General features: G+C 43.7%; 2 protein-coding genes across 10 annotated transcripts in view; both read left to right on the forward strand.

Moving 5' to 3' along the window:
* The first annotated feature begins 335 nt into the window (after window positions 1–335).
* adap2 (ArfGAP with dual PH domains 2) lies at window positions 336–9178 on the forward strand. Its single transcript, XM_071395338.1, has 11 exons — window positions 336–585; window positions 3124–3254; window positions 3584–3675; window positions 4075–4163; window positions 6254–6360; window positions 6641–6790; window positions 7217–7300; window positions 7970–8032; window positions 8160–8237; window positions 8368–8596; window positions 8903–9178. Exons 1-11 carry the CDS (start codon window positions 498–500, stop codon window positions 8929–8931), a joined length of 1140 nt encoding a protein of 379 aa, XP_071251439.1. The 5' UTR covers window positions 336–497; the 3' UTR covers window positions 8932–9178.
* Window positions 9179–10031: 853 nt separating this feature from the next.
* rhot1a (ras homolog family member T1a) overlaps window positions 10032–24265 on the forward strand; it is a 63526-nt gene continuing 49292 nt past the window's right edge. For 6 of the 9 annotated variants that reach the window (XM_071395287.1, XM_071395292.1, XM_071395306.1 and 3 more), the window contains exons 1-17: window positions 10032–10247; window positions 13774–13914; window positions 14162–14205; window positions 14299–14352; window positions 14549–14601; window positions 16318–16426; window positions 19119–19220; window positions 19419–19517; window positions 20256–20364; window positions 20762–20882; window positions 21407–21491; window positions 21860–22005; window positions 22199–22299; window positions 22501–22631; window positions 23054–23137; window positions 23478–23600; window positions 23957–24159. In XM_071395287.1, the coding sequence (XP_071251388.1) occupies window positions 10166–10247; window positions 13774–13914; window positions 14162–14205; window positions 14299–14352; window positions 14549–14601; window positions 16318–16426; window positions 19119–19220; window positions 19419–19517; window positions 20256–20364; window positions 20762–20882; window positions 21407–21491; window positions 21860–22005; window positions 22199–22299; window positions 22501–22631; window positions 23054–23137; window positions 23478–23600; window positions 23957–24159 (1787 nt within the window). In that variant the 5' untranslated portion in view covers window positions 10032–10165. Of the gene's footprint in view, window positions 10622–13773; window positions 13915–14161; window positions 14206–14298; window positions 14353–14548; window positions 14602–16317; window positions 16427–19118; window positions 19221–19418; window positions 19518–20255; window positions 20365–20761; window positions 20883–21406; window positions 21492–21859; window positions 22006–22198; window positions 22300–22500; window positions 22632–23053; window positions 23138–23477; window positions 23601–23956; window positions 24160–24265 lie in introns of all 9 variants that reach the window. The other 3 variants (XM_071395289.1, XM_071395295.1, XM_071395308.1) reach the window with 1 other exon arrangement.

Below are 24265 nucleotides of genomic sequence, written 5' to 3' on the forward strand. Positions count from 1 at the left end.
GCATTTTTATAGCCCCCCCCCAAAAGTATAACGATGCTAAGATGGAGGCGCAGTTGCTTCAAAACAGCGGCTTCTGTCAGTGTGTATATATAAATCATTGGGTAGGGTGTCTTTTTAGATATATAAACATGAATCAAGTCGGGTTAGATTGATCACAACACAATCTAATGTAACAGAAATTATTATGAAATATTTTTGTATTGTTTACATCTTTTGTTAATTTAATGTAATAAAACTTGGAAATAAAAAACAAGCCGCAGACGCAGCGTATCAAACAAAACCACACGCGTCATGTTTGCATATCTGTAGTGGGAGGTTACAAAATAAAAATCACAAGCATTTTACGTTCGTCATGATCCTACATACCGTACTGGTACACACGTTCCAGTTTTCGTCCAAACTCACAGAAACGTCAACATTTGTATTTCGTTACGTAAACGGCTAATTACACCACTCATATTTAACCAAAATCGATACAGATTTATATTCGCAAAATAATGGCAAACAAGGACCGAAACAAAACGATTTTGCTGGAATTGGGTAAACTGCCAGAAAACAATCAATGCGCAGACTGTGGCGCGCCGGGTGAGTGACAATGTAGTTCCATTTAAATCCTAGTCAATTCAAGAAATGAGTTAGGGATGAAGTTGCCAATGAGTGTACTATTTGTTCACATGAATTAAATCAGCCCATGTTCTGACTTGTATGTGTGTGGTGTGTTAAATAGTCATGTGTAGGGTAAATGCTTGTGTGTGTCATGTAGACATTGCTTTCTCACTACTCAACAATAACTTCTACCTACAAGGCTTGCCCGCTCATTAGGCGACCGCCTGTGGCGGCAGATTGAAGAGAGTGTCATTTTCTGAGCTAAACTGACCAAGACGCACCTCTAAAAACACATACAACCTCACGTAATTATTCCTCAAAACAATGTCAATTTCTCTTAACCAGCGTCATATGGCTTTTTTAGGTGAGCGTTGATGCCGCTCTGTGATAAGCAGTGCCCACTTTGTTAAAGGCAGGGGCGCAAAATATTTAGCTTGTCCATTCCCAGCGCGCCTTTCTGGGGTGCTGTTGGAGAGACGCATCGCTGCCATACTCCACCAACTTTCCGTCCAAAAAAACGATCTAACATAAATCATGTAGCAGATATAGTAGCCTATATGGTAGAAATGATATGTGGCCTTTTCTGTAGCCCACAGGCTGGAGATAAAAGGTATGACAATGTAGTGGGACATCATGCAGGTTTCTCCGATCAAATAGCCTAACTAAATGACGCCCAATCAAATAAAAAAATGTGCTGACATGTTAACCAACAACATATTGGGTGCGTTCGTAAATTCACTCTGGCGATCTACTCCCATTTCAGAGCACTCTCGTCTTTGTGCAAGAGCGCAGAGTAACATGAATTTACCAACGCGCAACACACGTTGAACATGACAGGTGTCAGTCAACGTCGGCAAAAACAAGTTATTAAATTGTTGCCAGCAGCACAGTTAGTCACCAACGCTCTAGATAACATGAAAACAGCCTTACAATTTCCAGAGTGAGGTGTTCTCTCATTTGTCTGGAAGTGGATAGTTAGCCAAGTTAGCTTGAGTTGTGAGGTCAGAACGCTCGGATCAACCCTACTCCTCCGCCAGTGCGCTCCGGGAGCGAAACACTCTGAATTTATGAACAGACAATCTGACAATGCTTTGAATTTACGAACACACCCACAGAGCGCACTCAGGCACTCCAAAGTTCATTTATGAACACACCGTTGTAATGTGCGTACACATTCGAGCGTCTCTCAGCCTATGTTATGCAAATTAGTTGCTGTATGTGATGATGACGCTGGGGCATGCTGAGTGAGAGTTTTCGAGAGGCGCTTGTGTGTTTCTGGTTAGTGCTGGGGTGCACTGTGTATATTAAAATAAATGACAACTTGATTATTTATGGGAAATAATCGTCCTAGAATGTTTGTTAGTCAACAAACTACATGTGAGTTTCGGTGGCCTTACAGGCTCATTACAATATCCTAAAAACAGGACAGGTCAAAGTAAAATGGACGATATGGAATGGATAATCAGGCTACAACTGCTGTCCAGGAGTTTCACCATAGGGGCTAAATTGTCATGATCAGTGGTTTCAAGTTTGTTTTTGATGAGCTGATCATAGTGAAAAATAAAATACTTATGCATTTCCTGCTGTGTAAACCAGTGGAGGCTGCTGAGGGGAGGACGGCTCACAATAATGGCTGGAATGGAGCAAATGGAATGGCAACAAACACATGGAGTGTGCGGCTCTCCTTTATTTTCAAGTTTTCCACTCCGCTAGCCAGCACCTCGCCTAATAGGTGTGCGTTTCTTTTTCTTCTAGATCAAAAACATGGAAACCATGTGTTTTGTTGTATTTGATACCATTCCACCTATTTCGCTCCAACCGTTACCACGAACCCATCCTTCCCAATTTAAGGTGCCACCAACCTCCTGTGGTGTAAACACATTGCAAATAGGCTCAGGATAACTCCTGATAAAGTTAGGTAGCTGATATTTAGAGCTTAAATAGCCAAATTGATTAGTCACAGGAATCAGGACTAATAAAGCAAATGCAACAGCCTGTTTTACAAACGGTGGGCCTAACACATGGATGGGCATTCATAAAAAGACGTTGCAGGTGGACAGGGTAACACCTCAGTAAGCACGGACCAGCAGTTGTTTTTTGGTGCAGTCCAGCCCGGCATTGATTTCCACGGACGTTGGTTTTTGATCCGGCCTGGATAAGCATTGATTTTGGCCCAAACATAGATATCTATAAATTATGTCTTTTCACCTTTCATTCAGAACCAAAAATGAATTTAACTTCAACGTCTGGAAAATACGTATTTTCAACGTCAGTTTGCTTACTGGTACTATTTCTAGTTTTGCAGGGGCAGCAATATTTTTGTCTTCCTAGGGTGACCGAATAGTCAGGACCGGCCTGGTCACCATTGACTATTTTGATAGATATCAGTGATTTTCAGTGCTGAGTGACACCACACAGGTCATTCATTCTTTGATCTCTGTTTTTCCATGAGTTTTGAGTGATCTTGAGCCTTGTCTCTTTCTGGTGATCCTCCCGTCCTCTGCATACACTGTATAGATCCTGACTGGGCGTCCTATAAGCTGGGTTTATTTGTGTGTCTGAACTGCTCTGGAGTGCACCGCAACCTGTCCAACATCAGCCGCGTCAAATCCATACGACTCGACTTCTGGGATGACGAGCTAGTGAAGGTACTGAATGGATCTCTTACAGCAGTGGTCAACACCAACCCTGGTTCTGGAGATCTTACAGGGTGTTCAGGTGTCTCGTTCCAGCCCAACACTAACCAGATCAATCCATCAAAAATGATCATTAACTTTGTGCTGGGGTGGAATAAAAGCCTTCACAACCAGTATCTCTTCAAGACCAGGTTTTGTGACCACTATATGACAATTACACTCCAGGTTCTCATCTTGGAGGACCAATTTGGGTACTGGTTTGGTTTGCAATCTTAATCAATACAATGTATTTATGTTCTCTGTCAATTTCCTTCTTTTGGGGTGTTTGTTTGTGAACAAAGTTCATGAAAACCAATGGAAATGCCACAGGCAGAGCCATCTATGAGAAAGCAGTCCCAGCATTCTACTACCGGCCCCAGAAAGAAGATTGTGCGTAAGTGTTGCCATCCCAGGTCATTTCACTACTTCACTGACAAGTGCTCTTGGCACCGGGCACTCGTTTTTGTACAAACGAATGGCAGCATTTAGGGAAGTTGAAGGATGCTGACTTTGCGCACCAATGTAGGAAAGGGAAGGAAAAGATTGTTTTGTTAAAAAAAATAAAGAAGTGGAACTTATGACAGTGGAATTATAAATCATTTAACCAGTCAATTGTTGTCTCTCCTTCCCAATGAAAAATGATTTGTCTTTTGAAGGTTTAAGAAAAATAAATGCAATGGACAATACTTAGGGTTTCTATTCACCCTTTCTAAAACAATGCAGGAGAAACTGTGGACTCAATGATCCGATAAGCCTGTGAAACTGTAGAACATCTCATTCTTTTTACCCCCAGCGTCTTAAGGGAGCAGTGGATAAGAGCAAAATATGAGAGGATGGAATTTACCGGCGAGACAAAGTATCCTCCACTGGCCTACACGACAGGTGAACTGGCTTTACTGCTTGTCTGTGGACGTTCAAATGACATGTTATAACACATAGAACCTCTGCCATTTCTTCTATATTTCTGTATTTTAATTGTGGTCCTCGGTAGCTCAGTTGTTAGAGCATGGCTCTTGAAACGCCAGGATAGTAGGTTTAATTCCCAGGGCCACCTATACATGACAAATGTATGCGCGCATGACTGTAGATCGCTTTGGATAAAAGCGTTTGCTAAATGACATACAGTGGGGAGAACAAGTATTTGATACACTGCCGATTTTGCAGGTTTTCCTACTTACAAAGCATGTAGAGGTCTGTAATTTTTATCATAGGTACACTTCAACTGTGAGAGATGGAATCTAAAACAAAAATCCAGAAAATCACATTGTATGATTTTTAAGTAATTCATTTGCATTTTATTGCATGACATAAGTATTTGATCACCTACCAACCAGTAAGAATTCCGGCTCTCACAGACCTGTTAGTTTTTCTTTAAGAAGCCCTCCTGTTCTCCACTCATTACCTGTATTAACTGCACCTGTTTGAACTCGTTACCTGTATAAAAGACACCTGTCCACACACTCAATCAAACAGACTCCAACCTCTCCACAATGGCCAAGACCAGAGAGCTGTGTAAGGACATCAGGGATAAAATTGTAGACCTGCACAAGGCTGGGATGGGCTACAGGACAATAGGCAAGCAGCTTGGTGAGAAGGCAACAACTGTTGGTGCAATTATTAGAAAATAGAAGAAAATAGAAGAAGTTCAAGATGATGGTCAATCACCCTCGGTCTGGGGCTCCATGCAAGATCTCACCTCGTGGGGCATCAATGATCATGAGGAAGGTGAGGGATCAGCCCAGAACTACACGGCAGGACCTGGTCAATGACCTGAAGAGAGCTGGGACCACAGTCTCAAAGAAAACCATTAGTAACACACTACGCCGTCATGGATTAAAATCCTGCAGCGCACACAAGGTCCCCCTGCTCAAGCAGGCGCATGTCCAGGCCCGTCTGAAGTTTGCCAATGACCATCTGGATGATCCAGAGGAGGAATGGGAGAAGGTCATGTGGTCTGATGATTCAAAAATAGAGCTTTTTGGTCTAAACTCCACTCGCCGTGTTTGGAGGAAGAAGAAGGATGAGTACAACCCCAAGAACACCATCCCAACCGTGAAGCATGGAGGTGGAAACATCATTCTTTGGGGATGCTTTTCTGCAAAGGGGACAGGACGACTGCACTGTATTGAGGGGAGGATGGATGGGGCCATGTATTGCGAGATCTTAGCCAACAACCTCCTTCCCTCAGTAAGAGCATTGATGATGGGTCGTGGCTGGGTCTTCCAGCATGACAACGACCCGAAACACACAGCCAGGGCAACTAAGGAGTGGCTCCGTAAGAAGTATCTCAAGGTCCTGGAGTGGCCTAGCCAGTCTCCAGACCTGAACCCAATAGAAAATCTTTGGAGGGAGCTGAAAGTCCGTATTGCCCAGCGACAGCCCCGAAACCTGAAGGATCTGGAGAAGGTCTGTATGGAGGAGTGGGCCAAAATCCCTGCTGCAGTGTGTGCAAACCTGGTCAAGAACTACAGGAAACGTATGATCTCTGTAATTGCAAACAAAGGATTCTGTACCAAATATTAAGTTCTGCTTTTCTGATGTATCAAATACTTATGTCATGCAATAAAATGCTAATTAATTACTTAAAAATCATACAATGTGATTTTCGGGATTTTTGTTTTAGATTCCGTCTCTCACAGTTGAAGTGTACCTATGATAAAAATTACAGACCTCTACATGCTTTGTAAGTAGGAAAATCGGCAAAATCGGCAGTGTATCAAATACTTGTTCTCCCCACTGTACATTGAAATGGAAATATTGTCCACAGTGAGGCATTTTGCAGGGTCAATGTAGTTTGTTCATTGTACACTGACAAGAAAAACCTATTCTTGTCACACTGACACTTCTGTAGACCTACAGCAGAGCATCGTTCACTTGAGTGAAAACCACACACAGAGACATGAGCGTCATACCCACATGTATTGATGAGTTACGGAAACGTAACAGAGTACACTTCTTTCGGTCCATTCCAGGTTTCTATGAAGGGATGCTGTGGAAGAAGGGGAAGGGACAGTTTCAGAGAAGGAAGTTTGTTCTGTCTGAGAAGGAATTCACCCTGGCTTACTACAACAAGGAGGATGTAAGTGTGAGGTCATTGACATGCTGGGTAGCTTTGCTGCACGGCCAAATTTCTAAATTGTTTATGGTCACATACTTTGAAAGTGTGACTACTGAAATGTGAAAAGAGTTCAGTGCCATAGCTCTGCTAATATTTACAGGGGTTCACTTGTGAATCATCTTAACATCATTTGACTATGACATGTTCAGTTTTCTCTCAAGTCAGGCTTACAAATAGTTAAGCCACATTGTTGAGCTTTCACTGGGCTTGCATTGTACGCATCATCACTCTGCGCCCTCAGCCGTCCAAAGGGCCCAAAGCGCTCATCTCCATCAAAGACGTGAATGTGACCTTTCAACCTGAGAAAATTGGTCACGCCCATGGTCTGCAGATTACCTACCAGGAAGATAGCCACACCAGAAGTATTTTTGTCTACCACGAAAGTGGAGAGGTGGGCATTTCTCTCTGTATTTCTCTCTTTATTATAGAAGAGTAGCTTTTGTATAGCCTGGTGATCAAAGATCTGTCACTGTGTGCTTTATACAACTCCTTTGCCATATGTTTGTTATGAAAGTGAAAACTACAGAGGAGTTTGATAAATCACAAACTGATCTCATGGTACTACCAGGTGAGATAAGAGAAAGACGCTTGCCGCCACATGGCCTCATCCAAAACACGAGGAAGTGGATAAGTGAGCAAGAAGCCATGCTAAAATATTTACAACTTTGCAAAACAAGGTTTTGTTAGTATTTTTTGTCTGAGATCTTTGTTGATCTGCTTGTATTCACAGTTGGTTGGAGATAGTTTTTATGGCATCCTCCTGTAGCAGATTATGCTGTATATCAGTGTGTAAAGCTTACTAGTCTTCCCTGCTCAGGAGATTGTCAACTGGTTCAATGCCATTCGAGCTGCTCGCTTTGCCTACCTGAAAACAGCATACCCCACAGGAAGTGATAAAGAAGTAAGTGTTTGTTAGACTATATTTCAGTAAAGTTCTCTCTGGTATATGCCCTTCTTTTCAACCATGTTTGTACCGGCACAGTATCTATTTCCATCAAATCAGAGGCTACCAATGTCTCCCCCACATGAATTTGGTATTTTTATTGTCCCCTGTAGACCATTCACTTTAGGGTGGAAACATACTATAAATTCCTGTATTATACTTATGATAAAATGTCTATTATATTCTACTGAGCCATTTACTTTATGTTGTTATTCTTAGATTTTCTTATTGTTGTTGCATTGTCGAGAAAGAACTTGCAAGTAAGCATTTCATTGGACGGTGTACACCATGTGTATCCTGTACATACGACTAATAAAACGTGAAACTATAGGGTGTTGTTAAAACATACTTCTATGAATCAATGCATTAGAGGAAGTTCAACACGTTTCAGCTTTGAGAGGGTGTCACAAGATAGTATTTCCAGTAACTATTGGCTTGGTTTTATGTTGCAGAATACCAGTATATTTAGATGTAAATATTTCCTGAAGAACAGACAGTGGTTCCTAGTGCCTAAGGACATATTCAGCAACCGTAGCAATCAATAACTACTGTTGCAATTAGCAATAAATTAATTGATGCTTATAAATGCTTCTTCTGTATTCCTCTTCATTATGTGTATTCTGACAGTTGAGGACTAGAATTACCAGAAACTACCTCAAAGAAGGATACATGGAGAAGACAGGTCCTATGGTAGGTAGTTACTTTGTGATTATCATACTAAATAATGACATTGGATAGAAGAAACATAAAGTGACCTGGTTGTTACAATGTAATCGCATTATGAACACAGTGACATTAAAGTGTATTTGTTGGGAAGCAAAGGGAGACGTTCAAAAAGAGATGGTTCATCTTGGACTCCCAAGACAGGAAGCTCCTTTACTTCAAAAGCCAGCTGGTAAGAAAGGAATCCACCTCCTCATCATCTCAAAAGGGTGTGTGTGTGTGTATTCGCTATGTACCTGTGTGTATCACTCGAATCCTAATCTCTACACTATCAACATGTTGTGTGTGTCTGTTTACTACAGGATGCTGAGGAGCTGGGAGTTGTGTTCATCGGCACAGAGACCAATGGTTACTCAGTGAGTGAGTGCATTCCCAAAAGGACCAGAGGCAACAGGTGGAGGTGTGGAGTCACAGTGGAGACGCCGGATCGCCAGTATGTCTTCATGTGTGAGCAGGAGAGGGAGCAGAGAGAGTGGGTGGAGGCCCTCAGACAGGTCATCTCTAAACCCATGCAGCCCCAGGATTACACCAGTAAGAGCCGTGTCACCAGTATTCACACCACAGGAGACTCCTGAGGGGAGGACGGCTCATAATAATGGGCAGAACGGAGCGGATGGAATGGCATCTAACACATGGAAACCATATGTTTGATACCATGCCACTGATTCCGCTCCAGCCTATACCACGAGCCCGTCCTCCCAAATGAAGGTGCCACCAACCCCCTATCTCACACACACACACATAAACACACACTATGCACGTACTGTACATAGTATATATTCATACACCATATGGTGAATAAACTAATATACGCTTTTCTGGCTTGTCTTGTTTCAGCTGAAGCCAACATCCGAGGGAAGAGTTGACTTTCGAGAGAGAGCTGAGGGAAGAGTTGACTTTCGAGAGAGAGCTGAGGGAAGAGTTGACTTTTGAGAGAGAGCTGAGGGAAGAGTTGACTTTCGAGAGAGATTCCACCAACATTGGCTGCAAAACCCACTCTGAAGACTATCATCTACACTGAACAAAAATATAAGCTCAACATGCAACAATTTCAAAGATTTTACAGTTTCAATAAGGAAATCAGTCTGTTGAAATTAATTAATTCACACCTAATCTATGGATTACACAACTGGGAATACAAATATGCATCTATTGGTCACAGATACAGAAAACCAGTTAGTATCTGGTGTGACCACCATTTGCCTCATGCAGCGCGACACATCCCATTCGCAAGTTGATCAGGCTGTTGATTGTGGCATGTGGAATGTTGTCCCACTGCTTTTCAATAGCTGTGCGAAGTTGCTGAATACTGGCGGGAACTGGAACACGCTGTCGATCCAGCGCAATCCCAAACATGCTCAATTAGTGACATGGTTGGTGAGTATGCAATGCAGGCCATGGAAGAAGTGGGATTTTTTTTTATTCCAGTAATTGTGTACAGATCCTTGCGACATGAGGCCGTCCATTATCATGCTGAAACTTAAGGTGATGGCGGCGGATGAATGGCACGACAATGGGCCAGGATCTCGTCACGGAGTCTCTATGCAGTCGATAAAATGTAATTGTGTTCATTGTCCGTAGCTTGTGCCTGCCCAAATCATAACCCCACCGCCACCACGAGGCACTCTATTCACAACGTTGACATCAGCAATCCGCTAGCCCACAAAATGCCATACACGTTGTCTGCCGGGATTCATCCATGAAGTGCACACTTCTCCAGTGGCCATCGAAGGTGATAATTTTCCCACTGAAATCGGTTATGACGCCCAACTGCAGTCAGGTCAAGACCCTGGTGAGGACAACGTGCACGCAGATGAGCTTAATATCAACTGAAATAATATCTAATACCAACTGTGATTACTAATAAAAACTGTGATAATATATAATAACTGTATGTATTAGAAGGGTATGTTTTAGCCCTTTTCTTTAACAAAGGGTATGCCATACCCTCACATACACCCTCAATTCGAGCCCGCAGCGTCTTCTGAGTTGAGAGCAATTGAATCCCTGCCTCCCCTATCATTTCACAATACAATCAAATCACGCCACTACATTTGAATTCCAAGCCAATGTCACCACATGAGCGCTAGAGGGTAGCAGATGCGTTGTCTATTATGTTTCGACAGTGTTTGTCTGCTACTGCTTGCCGTAGTTGCCGGGTATTGGAGGTCAGCTGGAGGAGGTGTGCGTCTGAAATATTTCGTGCATAATGTCATGAAAGTACAGAAAATAAAGGAATATAGCGTTTTAAACAATTATGTCATTTACAAGAATGTGCATCGCTGTTAAGCGTGGAACTTCAATTGTACAAGAAGCGAGAGAAAAGATAACGAATTAACGGAGAAATTCCTCCGTCCGTTTTGTCCTACAAAGAAAGAGGCGCCGAACACAGTTTGACAGCGCAGTCTAAACTGCGCAGGCCTGGCATTAGATAAACTGCTGTAGGCGCCATCAAAGAATAGATATTTATGAAAGAACAAAGACTTTATTGATTTGTGAATAAAAAAACTGTTGCAAATATGAGGAAGGACGTGAGGATATTACTCGTTGGGGAACGTAAGTGGCTGATTCATTAAATATAGCTGGCGCTTGATGCCTACACAGTAATTAGCTAACTAGCTTAACTCCGCGAATACATTCAATTAATCAAAATACACTGTATATACGAATGTACAACTAGGTTGTGTTTTGAATGACCGCACAACGAAGAATACCATCGCATCGAACTGATTCAATGTGACATTGTGAAGACGTTTAGCCAACAAAATACCTAGCTAACTAGCAAATGCCGCAGTCAAATGTGATTGGTTAGTTAATAAAGACTGTTGGTTTGTTCACTTAGTAATACGCACACAGTAGCTATAGTTATTTAAACTATGTTTGGTGTAACTTCTAGCCACAGTATTTAACTAGCTAGCTAGTAATGTAGGTTAGGATCGTATCAATAGAACACTCACTCAACCTTGCATGCGCTTTGCACTATCGATCTGTCCTCGTGCACACTGTGTCAGCTTGACATTTTATTCAATGGAACCAGTAGAAATCAGGTTCTGCTCAGTTCTGTGTATTTTAGCCATTTGGCCTCCACAATACACTTCTCCCAAATCCCCATAGCCACATCTAGTGCGCTTTGCAAATTCGGGCCCTATTTCATTTACATTCATCTTCTCCCATATCCACAATGCATCAATTTTTAAGGTATGCCATTTACATTTGTTTTGAGAGCGACTATTGTCAATGATCACATTTTGTAGTAATGTGGGTAGGATGTGATAGAATTGAGACCTTTAAAGGAACTTGTGACAACACGCTGGTTGTCCTTTCTGCCCTGTGTTCTTCACTCACATCTGTTTATCAGATGCAACTGGCTGGCTGACCTACATTGACACATTCTCATAGACACATTCTCTTTGGCGTTGCTGACAGGTCCCTTGAGAGGGCAGCCAAAACCATACGTGTGTATGCTAATGTTGGTGATATCACTCAGCAACCAAGGATGCATTTACACAGACAGCCCACTACTGATCTTTTTCCCAATTACTGGAAAAGGAGCTGATCTGATTGGTCAAAAGACCAAGTAGTAGTGTAAAAGGACCAGAATTGGACAGCCAGACTGTAAACACAGCTCAAGTGTCCATGGATACAAGTCCTTTCCACGCACCTGCAGTAGCTGCCCCTGTTCTTGAACCTGATGAATTGTCCTACCGCCCTTGAAGCAGGAGCCCATTCACTGATCTGACTCAACATAATATGGGTGAAAGCTACTGCAGGCAAATTGAACCCGGCTTGATAAAACCCCTCCATTGGTGTTAGATCAATGGTTATGGTAGGAAAAAAGGATGCATGTTAAAACGTATCAGAACTGCAACTCTCTGTTAGTATCTGCAGCCCGCTGTCCCCTGGCTGTGCACTATGGTGCTGGATTCAATCAAGTCATGGAATTTAATAAGACACTCCAACACTTAACTAGTACCTGTTCATTCTTGCCAGCTGCTCTTATCGTCACACTTCAGTCAGTCAACACATCAGTCTAACAGTCTGTAATGTATGCAGATCCGTAGCCGACACAATCTCAATTGCATTCTACACTGCCCTCACCCACCTAGATAAGAGGAATACCTATGTGAGAATGCTGTTCATTGACAACAGCTCAGCGTTCAACACCATTGTCCCCTCCAAACTCGTCACCAAGCTTAGGACCCTGGGACTGAACACTTCCCTCTGCAACTGGATCCTGGACTTCCTGCCGGGCCACTCCCAGGTGGTGAGGGTAGGCAACATCACCTCCGCCACGCTGATCCTCAACACGGGGTCCCCACAGGGGTGTGTGCGCTTAGTTCCGTCCTGTACTCCGCGCATGACTCCAACACCATCAAGTTTGCGGACGGCACGACGGTGGTAGGCCTGATCACCAGCGACGATAAGACACCCTACAGGGAGGATGTCAGTGACATGACAGTGTGGTTCCGGAGCAACAACCTCCCTCAACGTCAGTAAGACCAAGGAGCTGATCTTGGACTACAGGAAACGGGGGAGGGGGCGAGCACTCCCCCATCCACATCCCTGGGGCTGCAGTGGAGCTGGTCGCAAGCGTCAAGTTCTTCAGTGTGCAAATCACTCAGAACTTAAAATGGCTGACACACACGTGCACTGTCATGAAGAAGGCGCGACTTCTTCCCCCTCAGGAGGCTGGAAAGGTTTGACATTGGCCTTCAAAGCCTCAAAGTTCTACAGCTGCACCATTGAGAGCATCTTGACTGGCTGCATCACTGCTTGGTATGGCAACAGTACCGCCCTCGATCACATGGCGTAAGAGGGTGGTGTGGACAGGCCAGTACATCACTGTCATTCACGACCTTTATATCAGGCTGTGTCAAAGGAAGGCCCGGAAAATCGTTGAAGACTCCAGCCACCCAAGCCATAGACTGTTCTCTCTACTTTCGCACGGCAAGCGGTACCTGTGCATCAAGTCTGACACCAACAGGCTCCTGAAGGGCTTCTTTCCCTAAGCCATAAGACTGCTAAATAGCTAACAAAATGGCCTCATGGACTATCGGAGTTGACTCTGTCTATGCGCTCTCACAGGACTCTAAACTCACACACACACACACACACACATTTGTACTGACTCTATGCACTCACATACAGTCATCATATATGCTACTCTTTTTATCATATTTCCTGATGCTTAGTCACCTTACCCATAAATATATACCTCTATCAGTATCTCTGCACATTGTAAATATGCTATTGGAACGGACCATGTATATAGCATACTTACTTCATGTTGTTCTTATTTCTATAACTCATGTTTGTGCTCTACCTTGTTATTTTTAGGTCTACGTTGATATTGATTACTGCATTGTTGGGGTTAGAACTGGCAAGAACGGCATGGCACTGTACTTGTGCACGTGACATTAACTTGAAACCTGCACATTGTATGGTACAATGTTGAGCGGTGACACTAAAGCTCAATTAATGATGTCTCCCTGTGTGAGATGATCTCCATCACAGGGAGTATCTCCTCATTGTAGCCTGGTTCCAGATCTGTTTGTGCCGTCTCGCCAACTCCTATGGTCATTGTCACTGTCACATGACCATAGGAGTTGGCAAGACAGCACAAACAGATCTGGAATCATGCTATCCTGATTGCAATCACACACTGATGCTTCTGTCTGACTCACACACTTGTCCTCTCGTCTCCACAGCCAAAGTGGGGAAGACGTCTCTGATCATGTCATTGGTCAGCGAGGAGTTCCCTGACGACGTTCCCCTTCGAGCGGAGGAGATCACCATCCCAGCAGACGTAACTCCAGAGAGAGTCCCCACACACATAGTGGACTACTCAGGTAACACCACAGACCATACAGCCTGAACATCAATCAATACTGAATGTTTAATACTGAACACTGTTCAGTGTTACTAGACTGCCCCTACAGACAGACTGTTATTTTTCAGACCAGGGATTCAGTCAATGCATGTTATGACTGGAAACTGTGTTCTACTGACAGTACTTACGACAGTGGAGTAGGAGACGTGTCAGATTGACAAGACAATATCATACTGTCTTTTGATGTTGTTGTCTTGTGTCTGTAGAAGCAGAACAGTCAGACGAGCAGTTGTATCAAGAAATATCGAAGGTTGGTAGGATACCATTTTAACCCTGTATTATCCCCATAAAGTAAACATCTATCCCCACCAAGGTAGAATAACATTGTCTCTCTTTTTTACAGGCAAATGTTATTTGCATAGTTTACTCAGTCAACAACAAGAAGTCCATTGAGAAGGTCAGTTTATAAACCAAGCATTCTCTCTGACGAATAACTGACATTCAGATGTCTTGATTTAGTAACAGCCCACTGCCTGCCCGTTGTTAACTCTGTTCACCATGTCGGCCATATTGAATTAAAGAGGGCGCAGGGCAGGCCTGAGTCTTGGCCTTGCAGCTGTAACAGGGTTTGATATGTGTTTTCTCTCTCCTAGGTGACAAGCCATTGGATTCCCCTCATAAACGACAGGACGGACAAGGATAGCAGGTGTGTGTGCAGTGTGCATGTGGTGTCTGCATGTGTGTGTGTCTCCCCTTGTTCAGGGACAGTGGGGGTATACAGTCTGCTACTAAATCCCCAGTGGATGTGGAAAAGACTGCTCCAACACCTGAAGTGGTGGTGTAGTTTTTGACAGCTTTGCCACATTTCACTTAGTAGATTGAAACAGGTGTCAAGTCATTTCAATTACATGCCATTCATTATAAGACCAGCCTGCTATATGGACCAGTTATGTCATAGACAAGGGAAAGTACACTACCTTGTACCTGTTTGTGTAACCTACTCCATATCAATGTGATAATGGAGGAAAGGTTACTGAATGAATAATGGCTATATAATGAAAGACAGTGTGATACGGCTTGCCGAGCGGTGCAGTGGTCTAAGGCACTGCATCGCTGTGCCACTAGAGATCCTGGTTCGAGTCCAGGCTCTGTCGCAGCCAGCCGCGACCGGGAGACCCATGGGGCGGGGCACAATCTGCCCAGCGTCGTCCGGGTTAGGGGAGGGTTTGGCCGGCAGGGATGTCCTTGTCCCATCGCGCTCTAGCGACTCCTGTGGCGGGCTGGGCGCAGTGCACGCTGACACGATTGGTGTGACTGGCTTCCGGGTTAAGCGGGCGTTGTGTCAAGAAGCAGTGCGGCTTGGTTGGGTTGTGTTTTGGAGAACGCACGGCTCTCGACCTTCGCCTCTTCCGAGTCCGTACGGGAGTTGCAGCGATGAGACAAGACTGTAACTACCAATTGGATACAATAAAATTGGGGAGGAAAAAGGGGTCAAATAAAAAAAGACACTGTGATACGATGGATCAGTTTTCCATATGGGAAGCAGAAGGTCATGGACATTGTTGTCACCTCTTAGCTGTAAGTTGAATTGCAGCCCCCTCTGTCTCCTGTCGTTGATTTAATGTACCATTATACAGTATGTTGAAAGTCAGTTTGTATGGCGGCAGACAGCCAGACAACATTGATTTTAGGGTTGTCACAATACCAGTATCGCGATACCCTGAGGTATCGTGGCAAGGAAACAAAACATGAAGTGGACTATATTTGCTGAGAAAAACAGTCCTAATGTTTTTAGCCTCATGTTGTCACCTAGAATCACATGTTTGTTTTCCATATAGAACACTATATTTTACATACAGTAGGTTTTAAAGGACCTTATATTTTATTCTGCTTTGTGTGTTCCGGCAGACAGCCAGATAACGTTGTCTTGAATTGAGCCTGGATTTATTTAATAGGATCCGGTGTCAAGGCTAAGTCTGCCTGGATTACTGTTAGAGTTTACTATAACATACTGTAGCTTGAAGGTTTGTTCTGTTAGGTGACACTGACAATCTATTGGAGTCTAGAACCCCTGAGGACAAAATATTCCTTTTTGAGACATTCTCAGACAATGAATTCTCATGATTATTTTCTCAGAGCCCTAACTGTGCCTCCTCCAATGGTAATGACAATGAAATTCACCTTCCTTTTGAATGAATGGCTGTTTTTCTCAGCCAAAATAAGATACTGGTCTGAAGTTGTAATGTTATTATAATGAGGTTGTAAAGATGTCATAATGATGTGGTCCTGTGTGGTTCAGTTGGTAGAGATTTGAGCTTACAATGCCAAGGGTTGTCGGTTCGATTCCCGCTGGGGCAACCCATACAGATTTTTTTTTTAATGCACACATATATGGCATATATTATATAAGATGTTGTTGCAGGGTACCACTGATCCTGGTGGGGAATAAGTCAGACCTGGTAGAACACAGCAGTATGGAGACCATCCTGCCCATCATGAACCAGTACTCTGACATTGAGACCTGCGTGGAGGTAAGAGAACACTGACTGGTGGCTCTGTTTACCGCCGCCATTTTGGGGCTAAACTGACGAGTGCCTAGCAAGAGTACATTGAGAATGACCATATAGCTAGGCTAATGAAAGTTGTGTTACACTTGAGTTGAGGCTCAATCAAAATGGTATAAAAGCACTAGAAATGTATTTAAAGGGTCTCTGATCATCTGATTAATTGAATTCAGGCCTGTAGAACTTTGATCAACAATGGTTTCATATTCTATCCCGGTTCTGAAATCCAAACAGCTGAAAACGGCGTAAAACATCTACTTGATGCATTGACCTTGTGATGTAGGTTGTCTGCTGGCCCTGGGCTGGGAGACTCCTAATGTTTCAGCTAACTCCTGACTCCAGTTAGAATGTTATCTGATGGCTGGTATATTAGTCTGTCTTTCTGCTGCAGAGACCCTGGCAGTATTCATTATGGCACACAAAATAAAACATTTTGCAACGTAAAATAAAAATAAGCGTTTATTAGCCAAGTCCACATAGTAAATTAGCCCTTTTCAGTCCGTTTTTTAAATTTAATTTTGTGTCTAATGAACATGACCCCTCTGTGTCGTTCTACTGAGTGTGTGCACTGTGTGCTGAGACGCACTTCTATCATGGAGGAAAGTGGTTGGCTACATTACTCTTCCATTGGTCTCATGTGACAGCCCAGTCACATGTCCTCTCTGGCTAGATTAGTTACAGGATAAAAGTAGTAGAGGTGGAGGGGACGACGTGTTGGAACACACACACACACAGTCAGATGTGTGAAAGTGACAACCTGGTCAGGATCCGTTATGCAGTTGTACTGCACAAGGTTCATGGGTACTTGTACGTGATGCAACACTGTTCAGTCTCTACATATTTAACATTTGTACACTCTCTTCCCCCCTGTGTGGAATTAGCCCCTTGTCATGGCAACGCCACTAGTGTTTATAGCCTGGCTGTTTCTGGACCCTAGTTTCACATTGAGAGATGACGTTCTGCTTTCCATGACCTCATTTAGACCACTATGAGGTTGGTCTTGCGGCTTGAGTGTTTTTTCACTGAAGCACCATAAATCTGCAATGCACGAAAATGCAACATCTCAAGCTGATTGAGAACCATTTGATGTGTATAACCAAGTAGTTAAAGAAGGGATAGGTGATTAGTCAGGTTTGTCATACACATGGTTTACACATGGTTTACACCGTACAATGAAAATGCCAGCTCACCCTTTATTTCAACAGTGATGTCCTACAGTACCCATAATGCTCTGTAACACAATTGGTTTTAGCCTTGTAAATGTAACCTTTATTTAAATAGGCAAGTCAGTTAAAGAACAAATTATCATTTACAATGACGGCCGACTCCGACCAAACCCGGATGACGCTAGGCCAATTTTCGCAATCTCGGCCGGATGTGATGCAGCCTGGATTCGAACCAGGGACTGCAGTGACGCCTCTTGCACTGAGATGCAGTGCCTTAGCCCTAAAGATGTTACTAAAGTGAACATAATGGTTTCCTGTCTCCTTACCAATACATGGTTGTTAGACCACAGCAGGGGTCTTTTTCTCTGTGTATTGTTCCACCTGGTTTTGAGGTTACTGTATCTTTGTGTTTGTCAGTGTATTGTTCTAGCTGGTTTTGAGGTTACTGTATCTTTGTGTTTGTCAGTGTATTGTTCTAGCTGGTTTTGAGGTTACTGTATCTGTGTGTTTGTCAGTGTATTCTTCTAGCTGGTTTTGAGGTTACTGTATCTGTGTGTTTGTCAGTGTATTCTTCTAGCTGGTTTTGAGGTTACTGTATCTGTGTGTTTGTCAGTGTATTGTTCTAGCTGGTTTTGAGGTTACTGTATCTGTGTGTTTGTCAGTGTATTGTTCTAGCTGGTTTTGAGGTTACTGTATCTGTGTGTTTGTCAGTGTATTGTTCTAGCTGGTTTTGAGGTTACTGTATCTGTGTGTTTGTCAGTGTATTGTTCTAGCTGGTTTTGAGGTTACTGTATCTGTGTGTTTGTCAGTGTATTGTTCTAGCTGGTTTTGAGGTTACTGTATCTGTGTGTTTGTCAGTGTATTGTTCTAGCTGGTTTTGAGGTTACTGTATCTGTGTGTTTGTCAGTGTATTGTTCTAGCTGGTTTTGAGGTTACTGTATCTGTGTGTTTGTCAGTGTATTGTTCTAGCTGGTTTTGAGGTTACTGTATCTGTGTGTTTGTCAGTGTATTGTTCTAGCTGGTTTTGAGGTTACTGTATCTGTGTGTTTGTCAGTGTATTGTTCTAGCTGGTTTTGAGGTTACTGTATCTTTGTGTTTGTCAGTGTATTGTTCTAGCTGGTTTTGAGGTTACTGTATCTGTGTGTTTGTCAGTGTATTGTTCTAGCTGGTTTTGAGGTTACTGTATCTTTGTGTTTGTCAGTGTATTGTTCTAGCTGGTTTTGAGGTTACTGTATCTTTGTGTTTGTCAGTGTATTGTTCTAGCTGGTTTTGAGGTTACTGTATCTGTGTTTGTCAGTGTATTGTTCTAGCTGGTTTTGAGGTTACTGTATCTATGTGTTTGTCAGTGTATTGTTCTAGCTGGTTTTGAGGTTACTGTATCTATGTGTTTGTCAGTGTATTGTTCTAGCTGGTTTTGAGGTTACTGTATCTTTGTGTTTGTCAGTGTATTGTTCTAGCTGGTTTTGAGGTTACTGTATCTTTGTGTTTCTCAGTGCTCTGCCAAAAACCTGAAGAACATCTCAGAGCTGTTCTACTATGCCCAGAAGGCAGTGCTCCACCCTACAGGACCCCTGTACTGCCCAGAGGAGAAGGAGGTGAGGAGGGCAGAGGGAAAACTCGTGGTCCCTAGCTACCCTAACTATGTAGTCTGATCAGGAAATACTTTTCCTGGTCAGGTTATGCAATCAAAAAGTTTCTAGCGCTAGCATGGGTACACAGGCAACATCTACTTTTTAGCTCTCCAAAAATATCATATTTTACATATTTCAAATGTATACTTTGTGTTTTTTCAGATGAAGCCGTCTTGTATCAAGTCTCTAACTCGCATCTTCAAAGTGTCGGACCTGGACAACGATGGCATCCTCAACGACAAAGAACTCAACTTCTTCCAGGTTGGAGCCTCACTGGGAAAATAAACCTTGTGGGAAAACCTTTCTTGGCTGTAGCTGCAGGCTTGTGTGCTTGATCTGGCTGAAGTGAAATAACCTGATTTACTTAGTTTTCCAATGGCAGTTTATTTTAACTTGAGTGGAAGAGAGAGAGAGAGGGAGGGATAGGTTGTTAGTGGGTTCACCGGTAGCCTGCAGACAGGTGGTTGATTTAGAAACCCTTTCAGAGCATCTTCTGTAGTAAATAGTAAATGGTGCAAAGCTCTATACTTATCTGCTTATGATTTCAAATATCCCAAACCACGTTACATTAGTAGCTGTGTCAGATATGTTGGAATAGACTGGTTCTTGCCCATTTTGGTCTCACCAGGCGTATGTTCAGTTGTGTTTAGGGGATGTGTGTTGAGTGATTTATTGTTGAAGCACTTGGATGCAGCATTGTGCCGTGTGTAGGCTTTCATTCATCACTCGAGTTCTGTGTGGGTATAGTAGTTCTGTGTGGGTATAGTAGTTCTGTGTGGGTATAGTAGTTCTGTGTGGGTATAGTAGTTCTGTGTGGGTATAGTAGTTCTGTGTGGGTATAGTAGTTCTGTGTGGGTATAGTAGTTCTGTGTGGGTATAGTAGTTCTGTGTGGGTATAGTAGTTCTGTGTGGGTATAGTAGTTCTGTGTGGGTATAGTAGTTCTGTGTGGGTATAGTAGTTCTGTGTGGGTGACACATGGTGTGTTGTGTGTCTGGTAGAGGACGTGTTTCAACATGCCCCTGGCGCCCCAGGCCTTAGAGGATGTCAAGAACGTGGTGAGGAAGAACATGACGGACGGAGTCGAGGACAACGGACTCACGCTCAAAGGTGAGACTGACCACACTGTAGGCCTTCCCTTCTTTCATTCACTTGCTCTATTCTCTCTCATTCAATATCTATCTATTCTCTATCCATATCTCTCATTCAATCTCTCTATTCATCTCTCTCATTCAATCTCTCTCTATTCTCTCTCCATCTCCTATTCTTTCTCCATCACTCTCATTCAATCTCTCTCCATCTCCCTCATTCAATCTCTCTTTCCATCTCATTAAATCTCTCTATTCTCTGCCCACTCTCCCTTGTACTCTCTTCTGTAACCTTCACTAAAGGTCATGCATGAATAACATATTTAATAACCCTTTACCAGTGTACTGTGTCCATCTCTAACGTTGTGTCTGGGTGTATCTCTGACGTGTATCCATTCTTCGTCCTGATTGGCCACTAGGGTTCTTGTTCCTGCACACGCTTTTCATCCAGAGGGGGCGTCACGAGACCACCTGGACGGTGCTGCGGAGGTTCGGGTACGACGACGACTTGGAGCTTCACCAGGAATACCTGTTCCCCCTGTGAGTGGACACTTGAACCCCCCTGGACCAGGGTCGTGTACATTAGGGCACATCGTAGTAAAACGCTTTACAGCAGAAAACAAAAACGACCTGTTCTGGACAAGTGTAGATAGTAATAACTTTCACTCTGTGTTTGAGTGCTTTCTTCAATTTCGTGCCTACAGAACACAACCCTGCCGTACGTATGGGCAACTTTTACCTCTGGGCAGAAAGAGGGAAATATACACCTGTTTTATGTAAGGCTGGACGAGCATAACAATGACTCTGAGCCCAATTCAGTTTCAGTCAATAGCAGATAAAGGACATCTGCTCTACAGGCTCTCACTTTCTTTACACTGTGTCAAAGATGTTAACGTTGATGATACCTACTGAACCATCAAGCTGTATGTGGTTGCATCTTACACTACTTGTTATGACTTGCAAGTAGCACTAGGTCTTTCCCAGGGTGAGCCTTTTGAACAATGCCAGTTTAGCCATAGCACTTTTAATGCGATTAATCCGGAATGTTCTCTTGTCCGTGCCAGGCTAAAAATACCTGCTGACTGCACCACCGAGCTCAACCACAACGCGTACCTCTTCCTCCAGAGTGTCTTTGACAAGCACGACAAAGTAAGTCTAGGATGACATAACTCCTCCTACTGTTGTGTTACCTTCTGCCTCACAGACAAACATTCACAGGTTTTCCCAAAGTCCCAGTTGGTAGTTTACCGGAATCAGGAGGGAATAAGCAGGGAAGGAATCCTCCAACCGGCTTTTGGGAAAGTTACCGGAATGTTGCAACCCTACACAAAGCTAGCATATTTTTAGAACAGTGGTCCTAACTCGTGTGTGTGTGTGTGTGTGTGTGTGTGTGTGTGTGTGTGTGTGTGTGTGTGTGTGTGTGTGTGTGTGTGTGTGTGTGTGTGTGTGTGTGTGTGTGTGTGTGTGTGTGTGTGTGTGTGTGTGTGTGTGTGTGTGTGTGTGTGTGTGTGTTTCAGGACAGAGACTGTGCCTTGTCTCCAGAGGAAGTAAAGGACCTGTTCAAAGTGTTTCCCTACATGCCCTGGGGTCCCGACGTCAACAACACAGTGTGTACCAACGACCAGGGCTGGATCACCTACCAGGGTTACCTGTCACAGTGGACGTGAGTTAGGCCAGTATACCTGGACTCCACTACCTGTTACCTATGTCTAACTTGAATGATTTGGTAATGCAGTTATATAGCGCTTTGCTGGAACTCAAACTTCTTCACTTTCATATGCTACCGTAGATGTGTACCAAAGCCCCCCACAGACACACACACACACTAACAGGCTTTCAATTGTCTGATTGGCCAGGTTAACGACATACCTGGATGTGCAGCGCTGCTTGGAGTACCTGGGCTACCTTGGCTACTCAATCATCTGTGAGCAGGAGTCCCAGGCAGCAGCCATCACAGGTAATGTGAGCGTGCGTGACCAGGTTTATATGCTTGTCATGTATTGGTGTTAATTATTGTGGCCTCTCTGTTTGCACATTTGAAACCTAATTAGTGGTGAGTTACTCTGAATCTACAGTCACTAGAGTTGTGTGTGTGTTTGCACGCACATGCATCTGTATATCTCGTGCCCTTGTTCCTGACCCGTCTCTCCTCCCTCAGTGACCCGTAACAAGCGCATCGACCTGCAGAAGAAGCAGACGCAGCGCAGCGTGTTCCGCTGCAACATTCTGGGAGCCAGGGGGAGTGGCAAGACCAGCTTCCTGCAGGCCTTCCTGGGTCGCAACCTGCTGGTGAGTCCCTGGAGCTACCGATCAACTGGGGTGTATTCGTTATGGCACACCCCAGCAAAATGTTTTGCAATGCAACAAATATGTTTTTTTCCTTATTGGACAAATTCAGGTAGTCCCTCCCTGTTTCATTCAGTTCTTTCCCTCATTTTGGTGCGTAATGAACATGATCCTGGCTTTTCCATCGAAGGCACACTGCTACCTGCTAAGCACACAGTTCTGTTTTATAGATACTCTTAAGTAGCCATGGTGACACGGGTCTGTTACTGTGTTACTAACTCTTAAGACATAGCAAACTATCTATTATTATTATTATTAGTAGTAGTATTATTATTATACAAACTTAACTATTTAGCAGTGAGGAATAAAAGGTACTGTTGTATCAGTTTGGAGTGGTGAATGTGTGTTTCTGCGTTACTTAACAGAAACAGCGGAAGATCAAAGAAGACCATAAATCGTTTTACTCCATCAACACCACGTATGTCTACGGCCAGGAGAAGTACTTACTGGTGAGGCGGTGCATCTCTCTCCCCGTGTCATGCTTTCTGCCCAGTTGTATAATCTATAATACTGTGTTTTATGTGTGTCCAGCTGTCTAGCAGTAAATTATGAGTGTTTTCCCCTCATATGTTTTGGAAACTAATATGTTCAGTGCTACACAGTGAATGTTAATCACCTGTCGAGTTACATACTATAGAACAAGACTGGTCCTGAGAGAGGCCTTTCTGCTGAAACGTTGACATTGAACCGTCTCAGCTATTTCCCCCTTCTTCCCTCTCCCCTCTTCACCCCTCTCTCCTCTTCTCCCCGCTTCACTCTTCTCTTCTCTCCTCTTTTGCCTCCCTGTAGCTTCATGAGGTGATGCCAGACTTTGACTTCCTCTCAGAGGAGGACCTGGCGTGTGACGTGGTCTGTCTGGTGTATGACGTCAACAACCCGCGCTCCTTTGAGTACTGTGCCAAGGTCTACAAGGTGTGTACAGTACCTAACTGACAAACTGTATCAAATCCATCAGTCCTTAGTTTAGTCCTGGGCCTTATTCACCACATGTCTATAGTAGGATGACTGATCTTAGATCAGGTCTCCCCCCTGTCCATATAATCATATTCGTTATGATCTAAAAGGCAAAACTGATCCTAGATCAGCACTCCGCTTGAGCCGCTTTGTGAATATGGGCCCTGGTCCTTGAGTCACTACACTGGAATAGAGGGACTTCTCAGCTTTTCACCTTCTGCAACTGTTTACCAAAATGTTATGATCTCAACAATCCTTATCTCGTCTTGTTCTTCTAACTAACCTCTGAACGTGAACCTTTTGACCTATGACAGCAATACTTCATGGACAGCAAGACGCCGTGCATGATGATCGCCTCCAAGTCGGACCTGCACGAGGCGCGCCAGCACTACAGCCTGACCCCGCTGGACTTCTGCCGCAAGAACAAGCTGCACCCGCCCCAACCCTGGACCTGCAACACAGTGGACGCCCCCAACAAAGACCTCTACACCAAACTCACCACCATGGCCATGTACCCGTGAGTATAGTCCCCTCAAAGACCATAGTGGTCCTAATCCATTTACATTTAACATTTAAGTCATTTAGCAGACGCTCTTATCCAGAGCGACTTACAAGTTGGTGCA

The sequence above is a fragment of the Salvelinus alpinus genome, chromosome 1, assembly GCF_045679555.1.
Source record: "Salvelinus alpinus chromosome 1, SLU_Salpinus.1, whole genome shotgun sequence".
Lineage (NCBI taxonomy): Eukaryota > Metazoa > Chordata > Actinopteri > Salmoniformes > Salmonidae > Salvelinus > Salvelinus alpinus.